General features: G+C 36.6%; 1 protein-coding gene across 1 annotated transcript in view; it reads right to left on the minus strand.

Moving 5' to 3' along the window:
• Positions 1-23,635, minus strand: part of MYO3B (myosin IIIB) — a 193,080-nt gene that overhangs the window by 64,144 nt on the left and 105,301 nt on the right. Inside the window, exons 23-27 of the mRNA XM_054173114.1 lie at positions 22,229-22,358; positions 8,939-9,018; positions 5,880-5,900; positions 4,814-4,891; positions 2,357-2,562 (exon numbers count right to left, since the gene is read on the minus strand). Of these exons, the coding sequence (XP_054029089.1) occupies positions 2,357-2,562; positions 4,814-4,891; positions 5,880-5,900; positions 8,939-9,018; positions 22,229-22,358 (515 nt within the window). The remainder of the gene's footprint in view (positions 1-2,356; positions 2,563-4,813; positions 4,892-5,879; positions 5,901-8,938; positions 9,019-22,228; positions 22,359-23,635) is intronic.

Raw genomic sequence — 23,635 nt, forward strand, 5'->3', positions numbered from 1 at the left:
GGGCTGCAGATTGAATTTTCCTACTTAAGTGAAAGAATATGTAAATTTATATACATAAACCAGATGGTTGTATACTTGGCTAAAGAAACTCTGTGTACGTTACAATTAAGTCCTCCTCTCCTCATCTATTTTTTCACCCAATAAACTATCTCTACGTTTGCAACAGTGAAATAATCCATTCTATGTGAAAACAGAAGACAGTAAAGAGTAACATTAGACAGAGCTTTATCTTGTGTTTACCTCCCACCTGATAAACCCTGAATGGTTCTGTTCCCTGCCTTTGATTGTTTTGTCCTCATATTTCCTGCTAAGAGTTTACAAAACAGCATTATTGAACAGCCAGATAAGAAGCACACCTATTTGTTTAATAACATCAAGGGAGAAAAAGTGCTGGCTCATTCATTTTGTTGTTCAGTTGCTCAAAAGGATCAAAATACCAATTAACTTGCTGGCTTAGAAAATCTTTGATATCCTCACATTTACTGACATTTTGAAACTCTTGTTCATACTTGCCTAATGTCTTTTTGATTATGAACAAAGAAGTGCCAATCTGTTTAGCATTTGACCTGTTTTCTCAAACATTTTTATGTATTCAACTACTTAGTTCCTAAAAACACTTGACTACTTATAAGTTGAAAAATGTTTCTTGCTCCATTGATAGCTTTTTAAAGTATTGTTATTTTTTTCTTTTTTCGTTCTTTTCTTTCCCCTCCCTCCCCCCCACCCCCCCCAGAGCACAGCAGAATACAGTTTGTTTAAAAATAAAGGATGAACTGAACAAAGGAGCAAGAACATTTCCTCTCCTGCCTTTCGTTTATATTCTGAACTCAAGAAGCATTCTGTGTTTTGGGGCAAATTGCTACATCTTCCCTCTTGCTGTGCTGACTTTCTTTTGTGGAAGAATTAAATCAAGTTGGACTGAAAACTTAGAAAGTATCTGACAAGATGTTAAACACGACTTGCCCTTATCTGCAGGAATCAAAAGCTACAGTCAGTGCTGCTTTTATTACCATTACTTTTCAAGGCTGTACTCAAATTTGGTGCACTTTTGAATTAAAATATTCTACTGATAAGAGAAGGCCTAATTTCCTCTCAATTTACACTAATTTCAGTGGAGTTAAATCTGAGTTCACTTACGTGCAACCTGAATAAAAGTTTAGGTTAGTAATTCTGTCTTCAGCCTCTTCAGGACGTTTCAAAGACATGTTAGTGATCACAAAAATTTATTTCTGTGTTAAACTTGCTTCAGAATTCCATGATCTTACCAAAATTAGTTATGCAACAGAAAACTTGGGAGACATCTGAAAATTAAATTACTTTGATGGACAAATGACCACTTAAGTTCTCCCTCCTGGGATATATATCTCAAGTGTTTTACTATTACATATTCATTTGGTATACTATTATAAATCAGAAAATCCCATAATTTTTCAGAATTAATTGATTAAGCCATGGTTTATCGTTCAACATCTTTCAATGCAAGTACCATGGATTTCCAATCCCAGAAGACTGATTTACACATATAAAATCATTCCATCCCTGGGTTTTAGAAAGGCCTGTGGAATTGTCTCTTCTTTCTCAAAATCATAATCAGCTCTTTTCCTCTAACATCATATGACTGACTTGCTTTGATTGAATTCATTAACTCTGTATTGCCTGGATGAGCAAACTCCAGTTGGGAAAATATCACTAAATGCTTGATTTAGCCATTCAGTACTTGGTCAAATATTGAGTAGTTGATTGCTTAACAGTACTTCTTCTGTTTCATTATTGAATTATCAATCCTACAGACTGGAAAGTGGTAAATACTACACAAAACCTTATTTTAAATCTAGAGGAAACCATAATGACTATATAAACATATTGTCATCATGTCATCATAAAGACAATAGCATTTCCTGAACAGCCATGACAAGGGTTATATATCTCCAAGACAAACAACTATGAGGCTACGAAGCTATCACAACGAATAGTTCCAAATTTGAAGCTTTTATATTACTTCATTCTTAAGCATGTTCAGATTCTTCATATGATGGCTGAAAGGCACTGACCTACCAAATCCTTCAAATCCTTATATTATCTGAACACAATGTGTAACTTCCACTTGCTGCTTCCATTGAGGGAACTAAGGGGACAGGCTTGCTCTGTATACTAAGTACTCTTACAAGTCTCACATTGACTTTTCCCTGTTAGACCTCAGGTATCACTTGTAGTCTTTCTCTCTGATTGTCACTGCTCTTCAAGTATCAGACCACAACTGTACAGACCAATGTTTTTAGAATGTTCTGTACTTAAACACAGAACATATTTTACTCAAGGGAGCTTTAAAACAGCAGCCATGTCACAGAAGTCTTACCTTTTCACAAACTCTTCAAAGAGGATGCGATGAGAATATCCTTTTTGACGTATTTTGACAGTTTCCAGAATTCCAGTGTATCGCAGCTGCAGCAGAACTCTCTCGTGAGAAAATGTCAGTGCTTCTCGATTGTCATTAGGTTTAATGCAGCGGATAAAGTGAGGCTGTCCAATAACCATTTTGGATAAAAGATCCATGAGGGAATACTAGAGAAGAAAATAAAAAAGATGTCCATGCTTGACAAAATAATACAGATCAAATTCTGTCCATGTGGCTGATGTCACTGCAAGGGTTTTGGTTTTTATGATCATGGGACTTTCTATGAAGGCCACAACCTGCTAGGAAGGGATGGAATCCAACTGTCTAAAAGAGGCAGGGGAATCTTTGGCAGCAAGCTGGCCAACCTGGTAGGGTGGGCTTTAAACTGAAGGACTTTGGGAGAATGGTCCAAAAAGGCAATATTCAAGCCATCATCACCACTACAACCAATCACAGAATTAACCAAGCCAACCAGAGCAGTGTAAAATGTGCCTGTTTCCCTACATGAGAAAAAAAACCCACCAAAACACCTAAAGTGCATACATACTAACACACAGAGTCTGAGAAATAAAGAAGAGGAACTGGAGCTCTGTGACCAGTCAGGAAGTTATGAAACTGTAGGAATAACTGAAACTTGGTGGGACAACTCTCAAGGCACAGAAAGATCATGATAGATGGCTATAGGCTGTTTCATAAACACAGACAGGGTAGAAGAGGTGGTGAAGTTTCACTCTATATTAAAATGAACGTTGAAAGTATTGAAGTAATTGTGGAAGCCCTATCAAATGCCTCTGGGTCAAAATCAGAGGGATTGTCTCCAAGGCAGACCTTACAGCAGGCATGTGTTAATAACCCCCAAACCAAGACACAATGAATGAGGGAATTCTGGAGTCACTTAAGCAAGCTTTGGGCCAACAAGACCTGGTTCTTTGGGAGACTTCAATGACCCAGACATTTGCTGTAAGAAAACAAAGCAGTTCACCTGGCACACATCAAGTTTCTGGAATGCATAGAGGACTCCTTTGTCATCCAAAATGTGCCAACCAGGAAAGAAACACTGCTGGACTTGCTGTTCACTAACCAAGAAAACCTACTTTGTAAGATCTTGGTTATTCACAGCCTCAGCTGCAGTGATCACAACCTTGTGGAATTTGGTATACTGCTGAGCATGCTTAAGGTTAGTTCCAAAACGAAGGTTTTATATTTTAGAAGAGGAAACTCAGGGCCCATTTGGAAGGGATCCCATGGGAAGCTTCCACGGAGGACAAAGGAGCTAGTGAGTGCTGGGTGTTTTTGAAGAACATTCTCCTAAACACACACACAAAAACGGTTCATCCCCTGTAATGGCAAGTGAAGTAGGCAGAACAAGAGACCTCCTTACCTTAACTCTGACCTTTTGGGTCTGCTCAGAACCAAAAGGGAAATGTATCAGAAATAGGAAGTTAGTTATTGAAGGGTATGCAGAGATGTTCAGCTTGAACTGGAACTGGCCAAAGATGCTGTGCCATCTCACTTAATCTACACTATCACCTAGAAAGGTTGGGGTCTCTTCCAACCTTGCACTCTGTGAAACTTTACTTTGAAGCAATCACAAAAATTCACAGAAAATCATGGGGAAGGGTTACAAGATGCCATCAATTCAGCATACTGGCCACAGAGAACACTAGGTGTATCTGCACTATTCCAGGCACACCTCTGTTTAACACATTTTCCAGAATTATGAAGCGTAGAGATTGCAGTCTCCCTGGACAATCTACTGAAGCGCTACCTTATCATGACTATGTAGTGTTCTTAGTAGCTAATCTAGATCTTCCTGCTGAAACGTAGGTCCATTACTTTTGTTGGATCCACCCTGAACATGGAAAACAGTTTATTCCATGGCATTTTACACCAAAATTAAACAAGTGTGATCAGATGTTGTTCCAATGATTCCTCTGAAAACTGACATTTCTGCTCCAGCCTCACCTCATTTACCTACTGTACAAGAAGTATTTGTTACAAATAAACTCAATCTCAACATCATGTACAATTCTAAATGGACTATGGTCACTGCTGAGGGCTGCATCCATTTTTTAGTGTACTTTCACACCTACTCACACATCCTAATCTTTAAAAGCAGGTATGTCTGAGCTTGTGAAAATATATGAAGGCTTTAGGAATGACAGCTGTTTTTAGATATTTTAGATGGAAATAGTCTAGACTCTAGATTCTATTATCAATGTACTTAGTAGAATTATAGAAGTGAAAGTATGAGAAAACAGAAACAAAAGGAGCAAAAGACAATTTTAATCTACAGCAGCCTTACAACAGAATAAAACATTCTTACTATTCTCTTTTGATCTCATAAGCCCACAAATATTTTAGACAAATCTAGCGTTCTTATCACCAAAATGTTTGTTTACAATTTAACTTTTGTACCCTAAAATAGGAAGCCATAGTTTGCCGCTTCATGTTAGTTGTCTCCTCAGGGTGTCGCATAACCTCCATTGTGTCAACCTGGAAGACAAAATTCAAATGTTAAGAGCTGTTCCAGAAACACTACTGGCCCACCCCCCTCACCCATGGAAGCTGAGTTTAATTTTTGTTACATCATTCCTTCAGCTGTGAGTGCTTCAGTGTACTTCATCAGAGGTAGGAAGGCCAGCTTCTAATAGACGCAGGTTGCATGCTGACTTCAGAGAGAGCACTGGGTGTGCCATATGATTTCACACTTTTGTTACGAGAGTGTAACACTCAGCCAGTGAGGCCGCTGTCAAGAGGCAACACCTTAGGAACTGATTTTGATAAATCATTCCTCTTAACATCACTACAATGAACTCCATTACCATTTTTGTAATGACCAGGAAGTAAAGCGAGCTGCATCATTTTGTTCATGCATAGAAAAAATGTTGTTGCTGGATAGTAAGTGGCAAAAAAAGTAGGCTATATAAGTATTCTCCTTTCTACTGTTGTGGTTACTATTAATTTCTTTAAATTGCCATTTTGATGCCAAGAATTTCAGCAACCTTACTTTGCTGAACTGCCAAACGCTTCTTCAGCATTTCAAAAGAGTTATTTTTAGAGGGTATACATGGACAGTAAACATACTGCTTCTGGTATATTTTAGTTATATTGTCGGTACAGCTGCTCTTATCAAAATGAAACCACATTTTATGAATGAGTATAACTATGGTTACCAATCACAAGCAGATTATGTTGCTGTATTACAACTCAACAAAATTAAAGAAAATCAACAAGCATCCTGTTTGCATGGAGCATTAACAACATTTTAGCATTCACTTGCTTTGTGGCAGTTCACCATCTGTTCTGACCAGGTGGCATTTGTATAAACCAGATAATGTTGTTGTCAGCACCTGTGCTACACTTCCTGGACCTTGCTCCACACAATCACTTGTAACACTCGCTGACTTAAGACCACTCTTCTGAACACTAAAAGCAATTGCAGAAAGATGACAGTTCTCAAGAAAGTAACTGTGTCTCTTACCTTCAGGAGATATTTAGGAGACTGCATGCAAAATATAAAGGAAATGAAGCACTGAGTAGTAACAGATCAAGAAAATGGATTTTGTGTTGGGGAAGAAATCAAAAGAAAACTTGCGAAGACAAGATTCATAATACAGCTGATGCAAAGGGAGCCAGATTTCCATAAGGGTGACCATAAAAATTTCAGTATGTATTTGTAATTTGTGCTGTTCTAGTCCAGAGCAGTACGCAGGCATTAGTCAGCATCTCAAAATAACATGTAAGAAAAATTTTAAAAAGATGCCATTTGATTTCAGTTTTAAGGGTGCTGGCAGAAAACTCTGTCATGTGTTCCAGGAAAAATACCGTATCAGCCCAGATAACATCAAACAAGAGGTCACCTGACAAAGTAAATATCAATTACCTAATTAGAACAGCAGGCACATCCAATGGAAAGGATATCTGAATGTTTTAAAACTATATTGGCAAGACAACTGCATTTTGAGAATTGAAGGTGAGGTGGAAGACAAAAGCCATACCAGTGAATATTGACAGTAAGTTTAGAATAACTGGTAACATTTAATGTAAAAAGACAGACAACTTAATTATAAAGAGCACCAAATCAGGAGCAAAAGCAAACAGTTTGAGGACTGCACTGAAAAGCAAATGCTCAAGAATTTGAGCTTCTGAGTTCGATTCTTGTCTGTCTAGAAAAGCAGAGACTCCTAGTGATACTGTTGTTAAAGGTTCATCACTCATGACCAATAAAGGAGAGTTTATGCTCTACCTTTTGGGCAGTAGGATACTGTAAGATCTTCACACAGCTGCCAATTTTCACAAAACCTGTAGAACCCAAAGATCTTTGATATGGCTTACTACAACCTACTGGGTCCAAAATAGGTTTGCTTTGTTTTGTGGTGGTGTTTTTTTTTTTTTTTTTTTTTTTTTTTTTTTTTTGGGGGGGGGTGTTTTGGGGTTTTTTTGTGTTTTTTTTTGGGGGGGGAGGAGGAGGGGAGGAGTGAACAGATAGTCAGAAACACTCTCAGAAGAGATGTAATACACTTTTTCCTAGGAAAGAGAGTATATCAGTATCACGAGATTCCCTTTTCTATGGATGTAGTTGTAGATTCAGATCTGTGTAGTCTGTAAGGACTAGCATAAATTTCCACATATTTTGACAGGAAATGTTTGACATTCCCATTATAAAACTTCTGATAGATCTTGAAGTTAAGGAGATTTTACTGTAAAAACTTTTAGAATTTCTGTCTCTGGTTCAGTTATAACATTGCATGTCTATGAAGTCATGCAGTTTTAGGGTAGGACAATAATCACATGCAACAGGTTTTATCACAACTGGCTTGGCTGAAAATGATAGAACATAATAACAATGTCATGGCATAAACTTATCCTTTAAATCACTAGCTACTATTTTTAAATGAAAATTAAGACTATTTCAACTGTAGAGTAATGTTTTTACACGACAGTAGTAGTGATGCACAATATGTGTTTACACAATTAAAATGGGAAACAGCTTGACCTACAAAAGACAAAATGTGCAATATTAGAAGTATGATTTATGGTATCATGTCACTTGATTAAGTTACTGGAAATTATTACTTTCACATATTGACCACACCTGTTGCTGGCATGGTATGAAATACTGTAAAACTGAAAAAAAAAAAACCAAACCCATATTAAGTTGTTTTTAAAAAGTAAATTAAATAATAAATGAAAATTTTCAAACTTCCAAACAGAATTGTTACACTTGGATATCTACTGCACAGTGTAAAATAGTAATTTAAAATATTTTTCCTGAAGTTGTTTCAAGGTTTATGAAATTATAAGAAAGGGATTGTTTTCTTCAGCTAAAAACTATTTCAAGTAACATTTTCTGAATAGTCTTTTAGACCCTTCTTTTACAATTTGAAGGATAAGTTAAAGCACTTCAGCACTACTTAGTAACTGTTTCTGTTTATTAAAGCTGTAAAAGACAGCTCTATTCCATTCCAGCTGTATAAATAAAATGCATGCTTAGAAAGCTTATGCTGAATACAGCTGAATGTAGAAGACAACATGTGTGTAATACAAGAAAACTGGAAAGGCCATTATTTGTCCTTCAGCATTGGAAGTACCTGCACCAGAGAGGAAATAAATCTCTGAAATCCACATCTGTAATTGCAGGTACAGTGAAGGATATAGCTGTCTGGATGACATGAATTACTGTATCAGTATCTGAGCATGAGCAGGAGAGAACAAAATAATAGGAGAGAACAAAAAGAAATAGAGAACACAAAACAAAATTCTGTAGACTTTTGAACAGTCACTGTTACCACATTTGTTTAAACAAAATATTGTTGTTTGGTTTGAAGGCAAAAACCCCCAAACCTCGAACAAAGCTAACAAACAGAACCTCTTAGGAAGCAGAAAGGGTGTGTACATACTATCAGGCAGCTTCAGGCACAAGAGTTTTCCTCACAAATTAAATATTCTCAGCTGACAACACATCCTATTAACTGACATAAAATTATCCCATCCATTTACAATTACGTGACATACTTTTACTGCAAAATTCAGCATGATTTAAATTCTACAGTTCTTTTTCCTAAAGAATAGGAGGTTTGCCAAGCTGCTCTTTTCTGGACATCTATCGAGTACAAATGTCCCGTTTTTTCACTTGTAAACTGAACAAAAAAGGAACAGGTTATTTTTTTGAATTTATTTTGTCTTTCACACTGTTAAATACACTATTTACATTTTACTGAATTAAAACTCTTTCTAGGCCAAAATTGCCAGAAGAAAACCTTAACCCCATTGAAATAAAGAGGTATATTCATATCAATACCAATGTAACTGAGATTTCTCTCCAATACTTTAAAGGTTAACTAGAAGTAAATTAATTCTTCACGGTATTCTGCAGCAGGGTCATCTCTAAAACTGAAAACAGTGCTCCTGGCTGACAATTATAGCAGATTTTCACTGGCTAAGGACCTCACCATATATATATCAACTAAGCATCATGCCCATAATCTCACCATAGCATTTTATGAACAATTGCCTGCCTTCCAAATGAACACTACTAACCTTGATACGCCCAGCACTAAGCTGTGGAGGCAAAGACCTAGATGCTGCTGTCACTCTGGCTCTTGCTTGTGCCAAGTTACCTGTTCAAAAAGAAAGAAACATACACTGCAAAAACAGTTGGAGAAGCTTAGCTAGGAAAAAAAATGGTATGGCGGAAAATCAGTTTGTACAATTGTACTAAAAATAGCAGACACCACCACACTTTTCCCACACCCCACTCATTAACAATTGTGCCTGCAGAGCATTCAGCAAGGGCATGACAGAGTGCAGTGTTGATTTAAAAGGGAGGAAAAAGTCAGTGATAAGGTGGTATGTCACTGACCTTAGCTACTGAGACGACAAAAACAATGACAGCACACAGGCATACAGCTCAATCACTAGTAATCAATTTCTCTGTGACTCATTGAGAGATTTAGAAGAGAAAAAGACAGCAGAAACAACCTAGTTTCTATGAAATCATGTAGATCCTGAAGTGTTTAGACAGCACCTTAAGCTCACAAACTAATGAAAGAGATGAGAAAATGATAAGATGGTATCTTTTTTTGACCTTTTGACACATAGGCCTGCTTAATCCTCAATCTTATTGTCCCTTGGGGTTTTTGAAGACTGACTCAATTCCTCAGACAAAAACACTGTGGTGTCACCTGGAAGACAAGCATCTTGTTTTAAATGTACAATATGATGTGTCCTAAACTTTTTCTACTGTACTTGTAGAAAGCCAAAGTCATCACAAAATAGTTTGGGATTTTTTTTTTTTTAAGTAAAGGCTCAGAGAAGAGGGAGGAAGTGATATGGGACTGTGCATATGCAAGACACTCTGTATATTTCAAAGTTTTAGCAAGTCTAGCACAAGATGTCCAAATGTTTTCTCTGGCTATATCTTCAGAGGCTAAACTGTGATTAATAGCATTGAAAGAACCCTTTGAAGCAGGATTGGTGACATCAAAGCCCTAATCCATGGGTGGCAGGATTTTTATAATGAGTGGGAAGCATTTTAACACATTTCAAAGGATTTACAGCATGAATAAACAATAGGCCTCTGCAGATGTACCACACACCTTTCAGAACCAGAACACATAAATAAGTGTCCATTTTAATTTAAATGTAAATAAAGTGTTAACACTTCTTTCAGATGCTAAGTGCCTTGTTTGCATCAACTTCTGTGTTTAGCTGTTTGCTTTACAGAAAGGCAGCAACTCTAAACAGTCTTCAGAGTTTTGCTAAACTACGTATTACATAACTGGTAAAAAGGAGGCAGGAAGGGAAAAACAAAGTCAAGAACACTTAATCACTGGTAATTATTTCACAAGAGAGGAGAGCAAACCCAGTGTCCACAAAACATTGAAACAAACTTTTGCTCTTACTTTTTTCCTAATAAGAAAAATACCAATGCCCTGAAAACAATCTGGGGGCCAGCAAACACAGCAATGACATTCTTTGGAGCGATTCAAACATTCTGCATTCATTTTTAGAAGTATTTCTCTCCTAAGCTGCTGGTGCTAAGATTGACACAATGCTGGAAAACTAGCCTGTTGTTTCCAGATCTAACGGCCTATGTTACTTGACAGTCTACATCCCAGTGCAGAACACAAGGCATGTTCGTGGTTTTGGAAAAGGCATTAGGCTAGACTGGGTAAATTAACAAGAACTACAAGTCTGGTGTGAAAATTTTGTGTATGTATACACACACATGATACACATGGGATATGCTTAAAGTCAGGACTGCAACAAACAAGTAGTTAGTGAATTTGTTTTTCTCTCGGATGTGTTTTTGGTATTTTTTTGTGTTAAACAAATACCTTTTTTTTTTTTTTTTTGGCTAGACAATATAGAAAGGTTGGTTTTGGCTAGGCTTCAGACTAGCAAGTCTAAAGTTTGAAAGTCTTGCACTAAGGAACTGATGACACAGCATGGGATAAAAGAGGGGAGTTGGGAGAAGAAACAGATTTGAATTAGGTTGTTTAAAATTACTAACATTTTGTTGTATTTTGTAACAAGTTTCAAAACGCTAATAACCAAATAAAATTTATAATTTTAAGTTAGTTGCTCAAGAATCACCACACTCACTGTTGGCATTAGGCTTCTAGAGTTCATAATTAATATTCCTGAGCCTTCCCTTAATTACTCATGCAAAACTAAAATGAAACATTTATGATCTGGCAAACCAAGCCAACAGATAAACCATTTTATCAAAAATCTTTAATGACTTTACAAATGAACCCCACAAGTAGTCAGTTCCTACTTAAAAGAAGAAAAGCTTTTTGTTTGTTAGTTACTTCCTCCTAGGAATGGATTATAATCAGCACATATTTCATGTGTCAAATGAACTCCTATGTAATTACTAACTACTGAATTGTAGCATCAGATGAACTCTATAGAAAAAATATTATTAGGATTTTCTTTTCCATATCAACCACAAAATTATGTTTTAATGAGGAAAAGAACAACCTATCTTTAACGTGTCTAGCCATTTAAAGCTAATAAACAGAACAAATGTGGGTTTAAAATTAGTCTACGTAATCAGAAATGTTTCACCCACAGCATGGTGTTTATAGTCAGTAAACATTTGGTTTACTGTGCCTGTATTTGATTGTCATTTACAAGGTCATTTATTACTTTACACACCAAAAATAATTAGATGTTATTCCACTTTGTGAAGAACGTCAATATTTGAAGAACAAATGTTCTTAGATAATAACACAGCCCAGTTAAAACTGCTAAGGGTTCCTTGAAAGGTTAAACTGGTTAAAGGTTAAAAGACTGCACTGTGCCTTTCAAAGTCTAGCTTCACACCTCTCATGCGGTCAGCCCTCTAGAGAAAATACAAGTGACATCCATGTAGACCTCAACAAAATGCTACCTATATTAAGTAAAACTCCAGTAAAAGGCCCAATTAAGCAATTTAAAATCCTCTCAAAATTTTCATAGTCCTTTTTGGAAAAGACACACATGAGGGAGGGTAGAGAAGTTACTGGCTAAAACTAGAACAGATCTTTTAAACACGTTTACTTTTATTCACGTGCATTTTCCTTTCAGTTAAACGGAACTGTTCATTTGAAACATTAATCTGTCTTCCAGATCAGAGACTAAGGTCTCTGGGATTCATTTGTGTCAGTGGATGAGCCAGTCACCGCCAATGTTTCACTTTTTTCCCCTCTGTTCAATAAAGTTAGGAATGTCATTAATGCTTTGAGAAGTTTCAGTCATTAAAGTTTGTGGAATGCTCTTAGACTTTCCAACTGAAAGAGAAGGAGCAGCACAAAAATCTACGTGCTTACTGGCTAAACTAGCTGTGACAAACTTTTTTTCTTGAAGCTGCATAGGAAATCTCATATCTTTGCAAACATACTCTCCACTGATGTCTCATTTCAGTTTTGTCAGAAAGACCATATTGTCAAAGTATCTCTTCTATTACGCAAAGCCAAGCAGAAATTTTGAAAGTATTTCAAGTATTTACAGAGCACAGAAAGAAGAAATGAGTTTTCTTTTTTTCAGGATGGACTTTGGAAGTGCTGTCTAGGTCTCAGAAAGGACTAGTCAGCATTCCCAGCTTCTCACCTGCAGCCCTGGCACTCACTCACTGTGTGATATGGCTGAATTTATGATTTGTCCAACAACTGACTTTATAAACTAATTAGGAAAAGGACACTCTCTGGCTGGATGTTCTGATGTTACTTACCATTTGTCAGAGCTTCATTATTCTTAGGTTAAGGGCTCTATAAGTAGTATCATGCAAAAATTAGTAATATTAGCACTGTATTTATAACCTCATTTTGGTTATGTCTGCAACAGATCACTCCTTCCAAAATAAAAGAACATGCCAGGTAAGAGTGACATTAAACTTTGACACAACATTTAGTTTGTGAAGTGCAAATGACTTACAGAGAAAGAGCCTAATGACAATGTCACCTTACTGTATAAGCTATACCAGGGATATTGCTATTATATAGAGGGCACAGTACAAGCTCTTTTCTTATCTTCATATATTTTATTCATTCCTTTCATGCTTCTGGTTCCGATAAAGAGGGGTTACTTGAAACACCATGTAGATATAGTATAATATGGTCAGAAATGCTAGAATGCATTCATATTTCATTGACACTACTTCTAATCACAGCTAAGCACTCGCACTCCAGAAGAGGTACAGAGCCACACAATGTCTCTGACACACACAGCTTCTTCTCTGTCTTTGATTTCAGTACATTTTATCTAGCCTAAGGAAGTCAACTGCTTATCTCCATTAAGCATTTTCATCTTCTGCTACTGTTAAGACGAAGCTTTTCTTAACTTGACTATAAATGAGTATGTGAACTTTATTTTTATTAGGTACTAATTTGAGTCTGGTCACCGACTGTCAAAATTCTATTTTTTTGAGTCACCAAAGTAATTTAGGCTAATCTTGTGCAGTAAAAAGCTAAGAATCCAATTTTCTCATATACTACACTTTTTACACAAGAATATGTTTATAAAAGTACTGTCTGCAGAATACATGATCAATACAGGCACAATGCCACTGCTGCTTATTCTGAAAAGAGTACCTCTTTACTTCCTGTTCAGAATAAATAATTTAAAAATGAGAAATAGTTTTTCCAAAATCAGATCCATATTACAAAATAGAATCTAATAATCATGAAAACTTAGTAATATTTAGGCCCCTGTGGGAATAACTTAATCATGAGTAATCACTTCAGGAGCTAAAAAGATACAGCTTCTGCCTCTGATTATTTAAAGAAAAAAATCCATGCCACAGAGAACTGACAAATTCTGATCCTGATTATCAATTAGATTAAAAGTTTCTCTTAGTAATATGAAATAGACATGGATCATATTTACAGATACTTAAAAGCTTTCCGCTGCTACACTGGGATTGGAGAATCTGACTGTAAGTTCAGTACTGCTATGCTTTCTACTGTATACATTGCAGAGACTTCAGTGGTCACTTCCCACATTAGTAAGGCACACTCTGGAAAGCACACAGCATGATGTTTACAGCAACAAATAAAACTTTACTTGGAAGCACCATCCTGCTATGTTAAAATATTGTTTTAACACAGTAGTTTAGTTGACTTCTTGTAGATTGCAAGGGAGGAAAGATACTGGTAACAGCTGAGATGAAATGAAGGTTAAATTACCAACTATATTCCAAGATATGTAAATGTGTGGTCTCAGTAAGAAACATCTTAACTTTGACCCCAACCTAGTAAAGAAGAACAGATTGTGGTATATAATTATTAAGTGGTAGCACTCATGGTATTTTAAAATACAACCTCCAGTATGAATGGCTGCTTTAAACACTGTGCCCAATTGTCCAGACAAACTCAATCAGATAGATATGTGGCCATCTACTTGTCTATGACTTGAATATGCTTTCTGAAATGCAGACATTTCCTGAAATATCACAGGCATATACATGAACATAGGATACATGAACAAACCTCAGAAACAAATTCTCAGAACACCATAGTCCCTCAACACAATCAACTTTACAGACAGCAGGCAAAGTACCTGTGCTATAGACTGATCATGTGGCAGACAAGTTCCCAAGCAAAGAACAAGAGAAGGTCACAGGGTTCTGGAAAAGAAGGTGTCCAAGGGGGAGTGGATTGCCTGCTGGACAAAATCTTCTATTTGGCCACAAACAGGTGGGCATAAGTTGGGCACCTCTGTCCAAACATAACTAATGACAGGAGCACACTAAATACAAATAAGGGTTGATTATCTGAAGCTGCATCTAACTAAAAATGGAAAGAAAAAAACACAACACACAACCCCCCCCAGTTGTTTAGGAAAAAAGTAGTTGGAAGCTATAATATAAACAATGCTGGAGTTTTCTACTGCAGAAACACCTACTGTTTTCTTTAGTTAGGTCCGTAGCCTGAGTAGCTGGAGACCTGACTAATAGGCAGGAGGCTGACTGATGGGCTAGCCACAGCCTGATCTGGTCAGTCTTGCAGTTGCTGCATTACAGACCAAAGCATCTCAGCTTCTTATTATTTATACACTGTCAGAAGACATGGGCCACTTCTTCCAGATATGGTCCTTTGCAACTTCTATCCTCATCTTTGGTATGGATGATTCGATGATGTCATATGCAATCAACTCAGGACAATAAACCTTGAAATCTCTGGGTGCAGCAGACAGTACAGAATGTTGCAGTCTGTATCATCTGCTAAGCACCTCACCATCAACATGAGGCTTTCTGTTGCCCCAGCAGACTGCCTTGCTTCCTGTATCATGTCAGTAAGTTGAGATTAGAAGAAAACTACAGAGGTGTATTTTCTGTAAGACTTCATTGTTGAAGAATTTTCTAATAACTTTCAGCATTAGCCAAAACTCCCTTATTCTTATAACCTCAAGTTTATTTCTTCTTCCAGAGGTACATGGAAGAACACTTCTAAAAATATATACGGATTGAAAACATGGTTACCACACATGCTGGTTCAGCATAGTCTCCCTCATTGTTTTATGCAATTGGCATCCTTTCTCTTGCATGTTATATAAGGGGTTTTTTTCCCCTTCAAAATCATCTATGCTTTATCTAGAAAAGTAAAAGTTTGATTAAAAAGAACATGCCAGTTGTCTCAGTATTTCATCTATGCTCCCTCATCAATATGAACCAAAAGTAAGCACTCTCATAGCTCACACCTCAGCATCATGCCTCTGACAATCTCAAGATTGTCTTCCAACCCTAATTAAGCTTCAGAGTACTCAGTTTAACCTGAGGCCAAAATAATTTTCTACAAGAACAGTGAATAAACAGGAATCCCACCAGAAGTCAAGAACTGTGATTTCCAGCTCACTGTATTTCCATAGTATGCTCCTTTGCTATACAATGTATAAAACATTTTATTGTATACCATCACTCAGGACTTGATGCTGAAGCTGCTCCCTATGTATGCAGTCTGATTAAAATCTTAATAGAAGCAGAGAAGATTTCAAAGCATTCAGTGGTAAAAATCTAGGTATAAAAATGTCACTGAAAGCACATGGAATAAAATGGAGGAACATTTTCTCTGACTTCACTATCAGTCTTCCCATTGGTTAAGATCCTAAGCTAGACAGATAAAACCCCAGGTTTTGACACTTCAGGAGAAGAGCTGTCTTTTAAAAGTCTTAATTTAGGATTAAACATAGTTACAAAACTTTATGGAAGTTTACTTTTTTCTCTGACCTCACTATGACTGTGAGTCTTCCCAGTGGTTAAGATCCTAAGACACACAGAAAAAGAGTAGGAAACATAAGCACATTTTTTGTGAAGGACACATCAAGAGACATTATGGATATTCAAGTCAGCAAGGTTATCTGAATATTCCACAAGTTTATCTGCTCTACAAAATCACTAGCAAATTTTAAAATAATTGCTCTTCCAGGATTTGATCGTGAGAGCTACTGAATGTTTCCAATGACATACTGAGCACCATTGACACAGTTTGACCTCACAGTACATAGTGCTTGTAGAAACTGCCTACTGTATAATGTTCTCTGATTGCTCCTCTATATACATTCTGTATATGTTGCACAGAGAGATCCCATAGTCTACTAGTTAATATTAAACCCAGTAACATCACCTGTGTAATATATCTTCTGCTTCCTCAATGTCAACACATTTTAAATTCAATTAGTGTACAAGGAACTGTTAAGATTGATTATTGTTCAGTACTGTCATTATCAAATTGAGAGGTTAGGACAGAAACATGAAAACTGAGAAGATATCTCCTCTCTCCTGACAGGAAAGTGAAGAAAAATTATTAAGATTTGTTCTACAAAGAATGGCCTATTACGAATCAAATCATTAAGCTCATCAAGATCTGTTCCTAAACTTGCCCACTTGTATTTTTTTTTTAGGGTTCAATCTACCCTTTGCTCATTTGCAGTACAATGTAATCTGTGAAGTTTAATATTGAAAACAGTGGACTTCTTTTTGGGCAATACCCTATACCAAACATAAACGTGATAAATCTAACTTGACCATTCTCAGCTGCTGTGCTTGCTGGTATGCACAGTTTCAGAGATTCAATGATACTCTTTACTTAGAGGAAGTTATTCTCAACAGTAAATAATTGTTATGTCTTTACACAAAGCTTCAGCAGGACTGAGACTAACTTTTATCTGATAATGGTTCTATTTTTAGAGGATTTCCACTTTTGGATCCTATTGTTAATGTGTACTGCATTTGTCCTATCACACAAAACCTTAGGATACAAAGAGAAACAAACTGAAAAACAAAATAAAAAGTAATCCAACACTCTACCTCTCAAACTCAGTTAAGCTACATTTAATTTAGTTTACTGAAGTCCCACATCTGCAACCAGTAAACTCCACAGTTGTTACACTGCATAGCTGTGGTTTAAAGCCTCGCCTTGCACACAACACACTGGCAGCAAAGCAGAAACTATTAACTTTCATACGACTTTAGCATAGGGACCAGTTAGAATTAGGAAAGCCTCTGTGTCCTGAGTAAAAAGATACAGTCACCATTAAGTTGACCCAAATTCTTACAGAATATAAATTCTGATTAATCTTTAAATAGAGATTATCATTACAATGGCTTTCTTTCCGATCAATTTGGAGTGCCTGCAGTTATCTCTTAGAGGTGAAAATAGTAACATAAAAGTACCATTATAAAAAGATTTAATTGTAGGATAAATTAGTAAAATTAAGATGTATTTGAGTCCTTTGCTCTATCGTGATGGGTGGAATTAAGAGACAAAATCCTCTAAGCCCAAATGGAACCATGCTATATATCAGTGCACAAGTATGACATACACCAAGCCAAGAGATCTCCCATTTACTGCTAGAAGAAGAGCTTGTACTCAGCAGGAATGCAGAGTGACACACAGGAAAGTTCAAATCATGGTTCTGAAAACAATGGTAATGCATCTACTATTTCAACTGGTCAAGACGTCACTCTGTGCCCAACAGTATCTGTTCATGGGACTCAAATGCAAGGAAACCCATTTGTTTCTCTCAGTTTTTGACCCTTCATGAGGAGGGGTAGCTATCAAAGCTACAAAGAAAGTAAAATTGAGATCGCAGTCTTGTCATCAAGGACTGGTGAAAAGTATTGCATTAAAGTGATTTTGCAAAAAGGCCTAGTTCTTGTGTTCTTTACTATGCATAAAGAAACCCTGAAACATTTTCTTCACATTCTCTCTCAGCACATGGTCAGCTAGCTGTTTTGGGTTTTTTTATGAGACATATATTGGTTTTAATTATTTCTCTGTCTGAGGGCTGGAGACTCACCAGCACAAAGGACACCGAATAAAAATCAATCCTGAGGAGGCAAAATGACCTTTAGGCAGGCTAATTATAATTAAATCAGTTTTGAAAAAAATTCCATTTTCTGTATTTTGGGCAAAAACATTTCCTTGTCAAAACATCATTGTCCTGACCCTTCAGTGAAGGCTGTAAAAACTTTTAACCCAGTTCTCATTGACAGATTACGCTCAGGCACCATGAACAAGAAGTGGATGATATATTGATACTGTATCACTCTGAATGTGTGAGCAATACCCAGTGGTATTTAAATTATTGAGACTTGATGTTGCTGTAGTGGTAATGGTACTCAGCTCTTATTTATTTTACGCAGTCAATCCTGGTCCCTACAGATCCTCAAAGCTAGGACAGTGATGTTTCATAGTGTCTCTATGCTTGTGACTGGAAGATTGGAGGATTTTTCCTCCCTCCAGGTGGCAACTCTCCCCGCTCTCTCTGGTAAGGATGTCATGGTAGGGACCAAAGGTAAAGGCAAATAAACCTTGCTAAAAACTCTAAAAATCTGTGAGTTACAGAACAGGAAAAAGTCTGAAAAGATTGTATTTCAAGAGCAGAGAATCATGTTGTACTGCAGCTTTCCTGAGAAGATTAAGGTCCTCTGGCACATCTCCCTATCCTGCCAGCATGATTTAGTCAGCTGGAGAATATAAGGTAAGAAGAAGTAAAATTGGAAGAGGGAGCTGCAGTCTCAAAAAGCACCACTGGTGCTTTGCCTAAGCAGTCAGATGGTACCACCACTTGAAAGTGGTCAAGAATTTGAAAGTCCTGAATATCAGGATGGTGAGTCAAATAGCCTAACTCCTCAATGACACCACTAGTGAATAAATCAAAGCTCTCCTTGATTTTTCCAATTAAAGCTCTCTTCTCTTACAAGAAGATTCTATTTTCTAGATCATGATTCCTTTTCTCTCTGATGCTTTAGCTTCGACAGCTATAAACTAAAACTGGAGACAAACGGGAATGCATTACATCTGAATGGGAATATGCATTTTCGACTGGAGTAGTGGCAACTTTTTTTTTTCAACCACTTCTCTCTTGTATTTGGAATAAATTCAATTTTAATTCCAGAATAGGCAGAATTCTTAGCAAAAGACACTGTGTCTGCAGAAAAAAAGTGACAAATAGACAAGCAATTGGGATAACTGGTAGGTTAAACCAGAATACATTCATTCAGTTTTGAGGTTAGGAGTCTCAAGAAAGTAGAAACGTATTCCAAAATGTGCCAAACATGCCTAAGTTTCCATTGAAACAAACATCAAAACACACTGCACACACTATAAAATTGGTAACAGAATGTTTAAATTCTGATGTCTTGTATTAGTAATTGTACAATCTCTTAAACATAAATTACTATTACAAATGTATATTTAATGTCCTGCTGTTAATTTCTGGCTCTTCAAGCCACTCAGTCTGCTAGTGTGAAATAGAAGCATTTGTTAAGAGGGGATAAGTATATGTGATAAATTAGAGGGATTAACATGATCTTAAATTAGTGAAAGAATTTAGTCTTTTTAATATTTATTTTCTTGCTGCTGCTCAGTTTTTGACAGTGGAAGACATGACAGCTATATAAATATACTTCAAACAGAGGATATTCTCAGTATGGGAAAGGCATCTTTTTGTTCTTACTGGTATTTAAGAACTACATTTTCAGCAGTTGCCAGACCCATGTTACCAGTCTCAAATTCCCTCTTCCTTCTGGGATAGCACCACCTAGTGGCTATTAAACATATTGGAGATTGCTACTTGGCAAAAACCAACTACATTGCAAATTCCAGAGCTCGTTGTAAGCAGATGTGAGAATGTGCTGTCACTCATCGTCAAACAAAACTCATACTGGCAGCAGGCTCATTTCAAGTCAGAGTTACCTGAAAAGATGCAATACGGCTTATATATAAATGACTAACTTTAACATCAGTCAGTAATCTGCAAAAAAAATGGAGAAAACTGTATAAAGATTTTTGATTTAATCTCTGTTTTTTCTGTTTGCTTTAGGAATGAAGCACATGTTGACTGGAGAAAAAAGGGCTAAGAGGTAAGGACAGAATATGATGGGACATTGAAACAGTCACTATTCTTTTGTTTACAAAAGCCTTTTTGTAGAAAGTTAAGAGAATAGCATTATCTTTCTTCATTGAGCAGATATGAAGCAGCACTGCCAGCACTACCTTCTGTTCTCAGCCAAACCTTTCATTTGTCTTGCAAGCTGCCAAAACCAAACCTGGCAACAATGTGATTTTAGAACACAGAAGCCCCAACACAGGTTGTGAATGCCAATTGTATTAGAGAGACGGGAAAAAAAAGAGCAAAATCACTAGGACTTTTAACAAATAAAAATGGCAAAGGTTTTCAGCTATTCTTAAAATGCTATACGCAGGTGCATATACACATTTGGGGTTTTTTAACAGGATGTCCTGTTCCAGCTTGACAGAAACACAGACAACACTCGACTAGCTGTGCACTCTTCACGGAAAGGCAAATGTGCAGAAAGCTCATTTTCAGTGCTGCTGTCACTGAAAATACCTCTAAAAAGGCACAGGAAGATCAGTTTGCATAAAAAGAGCAGCATTCTGGTTTTAAAATAGCAGTAAAATCAGTAGAATAATATTTACAGTAATAGGTACTGATAACTGGGACAAAGAACCTAATCTGTTTCATTCTGACAATAGTTCTAAGGTATAAAATAGCTGGTAAAGAGAGGTGTTGGAGACACATCCACCCAGATGTGAGCTTTCTTTTTTGCTTTGCATGATCCAGCCTGAGTAAAAGAATCTCTTTTACCACATTAACATGGACTCAAATGTCAGTAGTCACAAAGATTCTTTGTTCTACACTTGGGCACAAACCAATCCTACCCCATTTTAAAGAATATAGCACTCAACATAAGCTTGCCCTAACTGAAAGGAAACACAGATACTTCCTCATCAGATTCTCACCTCTCAGTGACCTCTAAAAGCATAAATTGAAGGGGGTTAATCCACAGCCTTCTAATTACAAGACAAGAACAGAGACATTGTAAGAATTTATGTAGCATATAAGAAGGTATTTTGCTATTAGTTCTACATGTCCAAAATACATTTTTCTCCATATGTTCTTTTTCTACACAGAAATCTCAAGAGAGCTTAAGGGCCTCACCAGAGGCTATGACTGGGCTACTAAGGGTCCAGACATCCCAAACACAGAATTGCATTGACAACCCATGTAAAATAAGATTAAACAACACTACCTCAAGCATGTAAACTTATTTCTACCTAAAAGTACAATAATCTCATTTGCAAATGTCATATCAGATCACAAGAATTTTGCAATCTAATACAATCCATCATACTCAGATCATTCCTAAGTATTACATCTTTTTTATTACCCTTTTATGAAAAAGATACTTTAAAACTGTAGGAAGTATTGAGAGATGTGTACATTTGTTGGCTTGTTTGTATGTACACTGCAGAACTACCTTTTGCATAACTTACCAGTATTCTGGCATCTATCCATGGAGTCATCAAACCTCATGTTGCCGTGCACTTTTATGTAAGTCAGTGTCAAAAAGCTTTAAATCAACTGAAGTAATTAATTCTAGCATATTAGGATGTGTGTTTTTATAATTTTAAGAAATTTTATGTATTGCATCAGTGTGTTTGAACAGATATTAACTCCAAACCAACTTGATCTACATTACCTGATTTATGAACTATAAAACATAGTACACAACAATCTATCAGCTCAGAACTGACCTTAGTAAAGGTCTAAGAACCAAGAAACGCCCATATTCTCATCCTTGCCCTACATGTCAGTCTCCCTTTATCTGGAGCAAGGGATGGATCCTGCTACCTGGGCTTTGAGAAGAATTCATGTCCATATATTATTTTAAAAATAAATTTGCACCATCTTATATATCTACGAAACTTTAAATGGCCAAGCTGAAAAAGAAGAAAAAAAAATCCAGTAACAACTAGAGTTTTAATGGAGTATGTAACTGAAGAGGTTGCAATGTTAACAAAGCTGTGCAGAAAATACCTGTTTTTGTTAATGGGCTGGAGAACAGCTGCTGAAGAAGTCTGTTCTCTGAAGTTCGCAGCACCACCACTATATCAGCAGGAAGAGTGTCTCTGTTTTTCTCAAGGAATGCACAGGCATCATATAATACCTAGCATGGGAAACAGAATCAGAAATGTTGCCAAAAAGGGCTACCCAAAACCTGCTATGTTCTTTAAAATGTTAGCAGTCAAGATGACCATGTAGAGTGGTCAGTTTCGTTCTGACAAGCCAATAAATAATGCAAAGGACTTAGAAGTGTACATCAACAGCAGTTTCTTCAGAATGTGAAATAGATACAACCAGCACCTATATTCATAGCACTTAATGGCACACCAAACTGGGTTAAATAGCTTAAATCATGTTGTATTATGCTTTCTCACATCAAATTGTGGCATGCATGATGTAATACAACAGAGATTAAAGCATAAACTGACAGTTTTCATGTGAAATAAGAAATGGTTCTTCAGTGGTCATCATTGTCTACACCAAACTTGTGATCTATAACCAAACCTGTTGGAAGCTGCACTTCTAGATATGTTAAAATAGTATTTGCACTGATTCAAAACAAAACATCCATCTATTTCAATCACTGCAATTGTTTTTGTTAGAAATTACTGCCTGCCTATCAGTATTCATAAACAAATCAGTTAATTTTGCTTATTTTTTTTATTACTTCTTTTTAAATTGCTAGTGATTTATTACTGCCAGTGATACTCCTCTCTAGCTTAATTCCACTGAGTCCATTAGTTCACACAGAAACTGAACATTCTCCTGCAACAGAGAACTGGCTAGTAGTGGTTTTATGACTTGGTCATTTGGGTACAAAGAATTTACTAAACCCTTGTGAAACTTTACAGTTATTCTTAACAAGTCAGAAAACTGGACAACGTTTAGTAGAACATGTCTTAAAATGTCAGAGATTTCTAATGAGTCAGAGATGAGGTTTCATTAAGAGTTTTATAAACCATGGCCTTTTCATTTTGCTTTTGTTTATAGACAAAGACTTGGACTTGAAATCACAAGCAAAGCTGACTTGTGTGAAACAACTACATATAAAATAGTAAGTGAACCTGCTGAAAATGAAAGAAGTTAGGTACTACAGACTACAAGAAAACACCTGTGCTAGCTAACTCCAATTCTTCCAATTCTCTGTATAAGATTTTAAGTTCTGTTGGAGACACTGCTTTACACAGCATTTTATTCATATACTTACACTCACACACACAGAACTTGTGGCATTCACATGGTATTTACAATCACATAGCCTATTCTGGCTCCAAACAGTTGCTCCTTTGAAAGGACTGTATTAGTGGTGTTTCTGGTGCCAGATTTCTTTCAGAGTAAAAGCTGATCACTGTGTACACAATTTGTGAAAAGGCCTTTAAG

Source organism: Dryobates pubescens, chromosome 2, assembly GCF_014839835.1.
Source record: "Dryobates pubescens isolate bDryPub1 chromosome 2, bDryPub1.pri, whole genome shotgun sequence".
In the NCBI taxonomy this organism is placed as follows: domain Eukaryota; kingdom Metazoa; phylum Chordata; class Aves; order Piciformes; family Picidae; genus Dryobates; species Dryobates pubescens.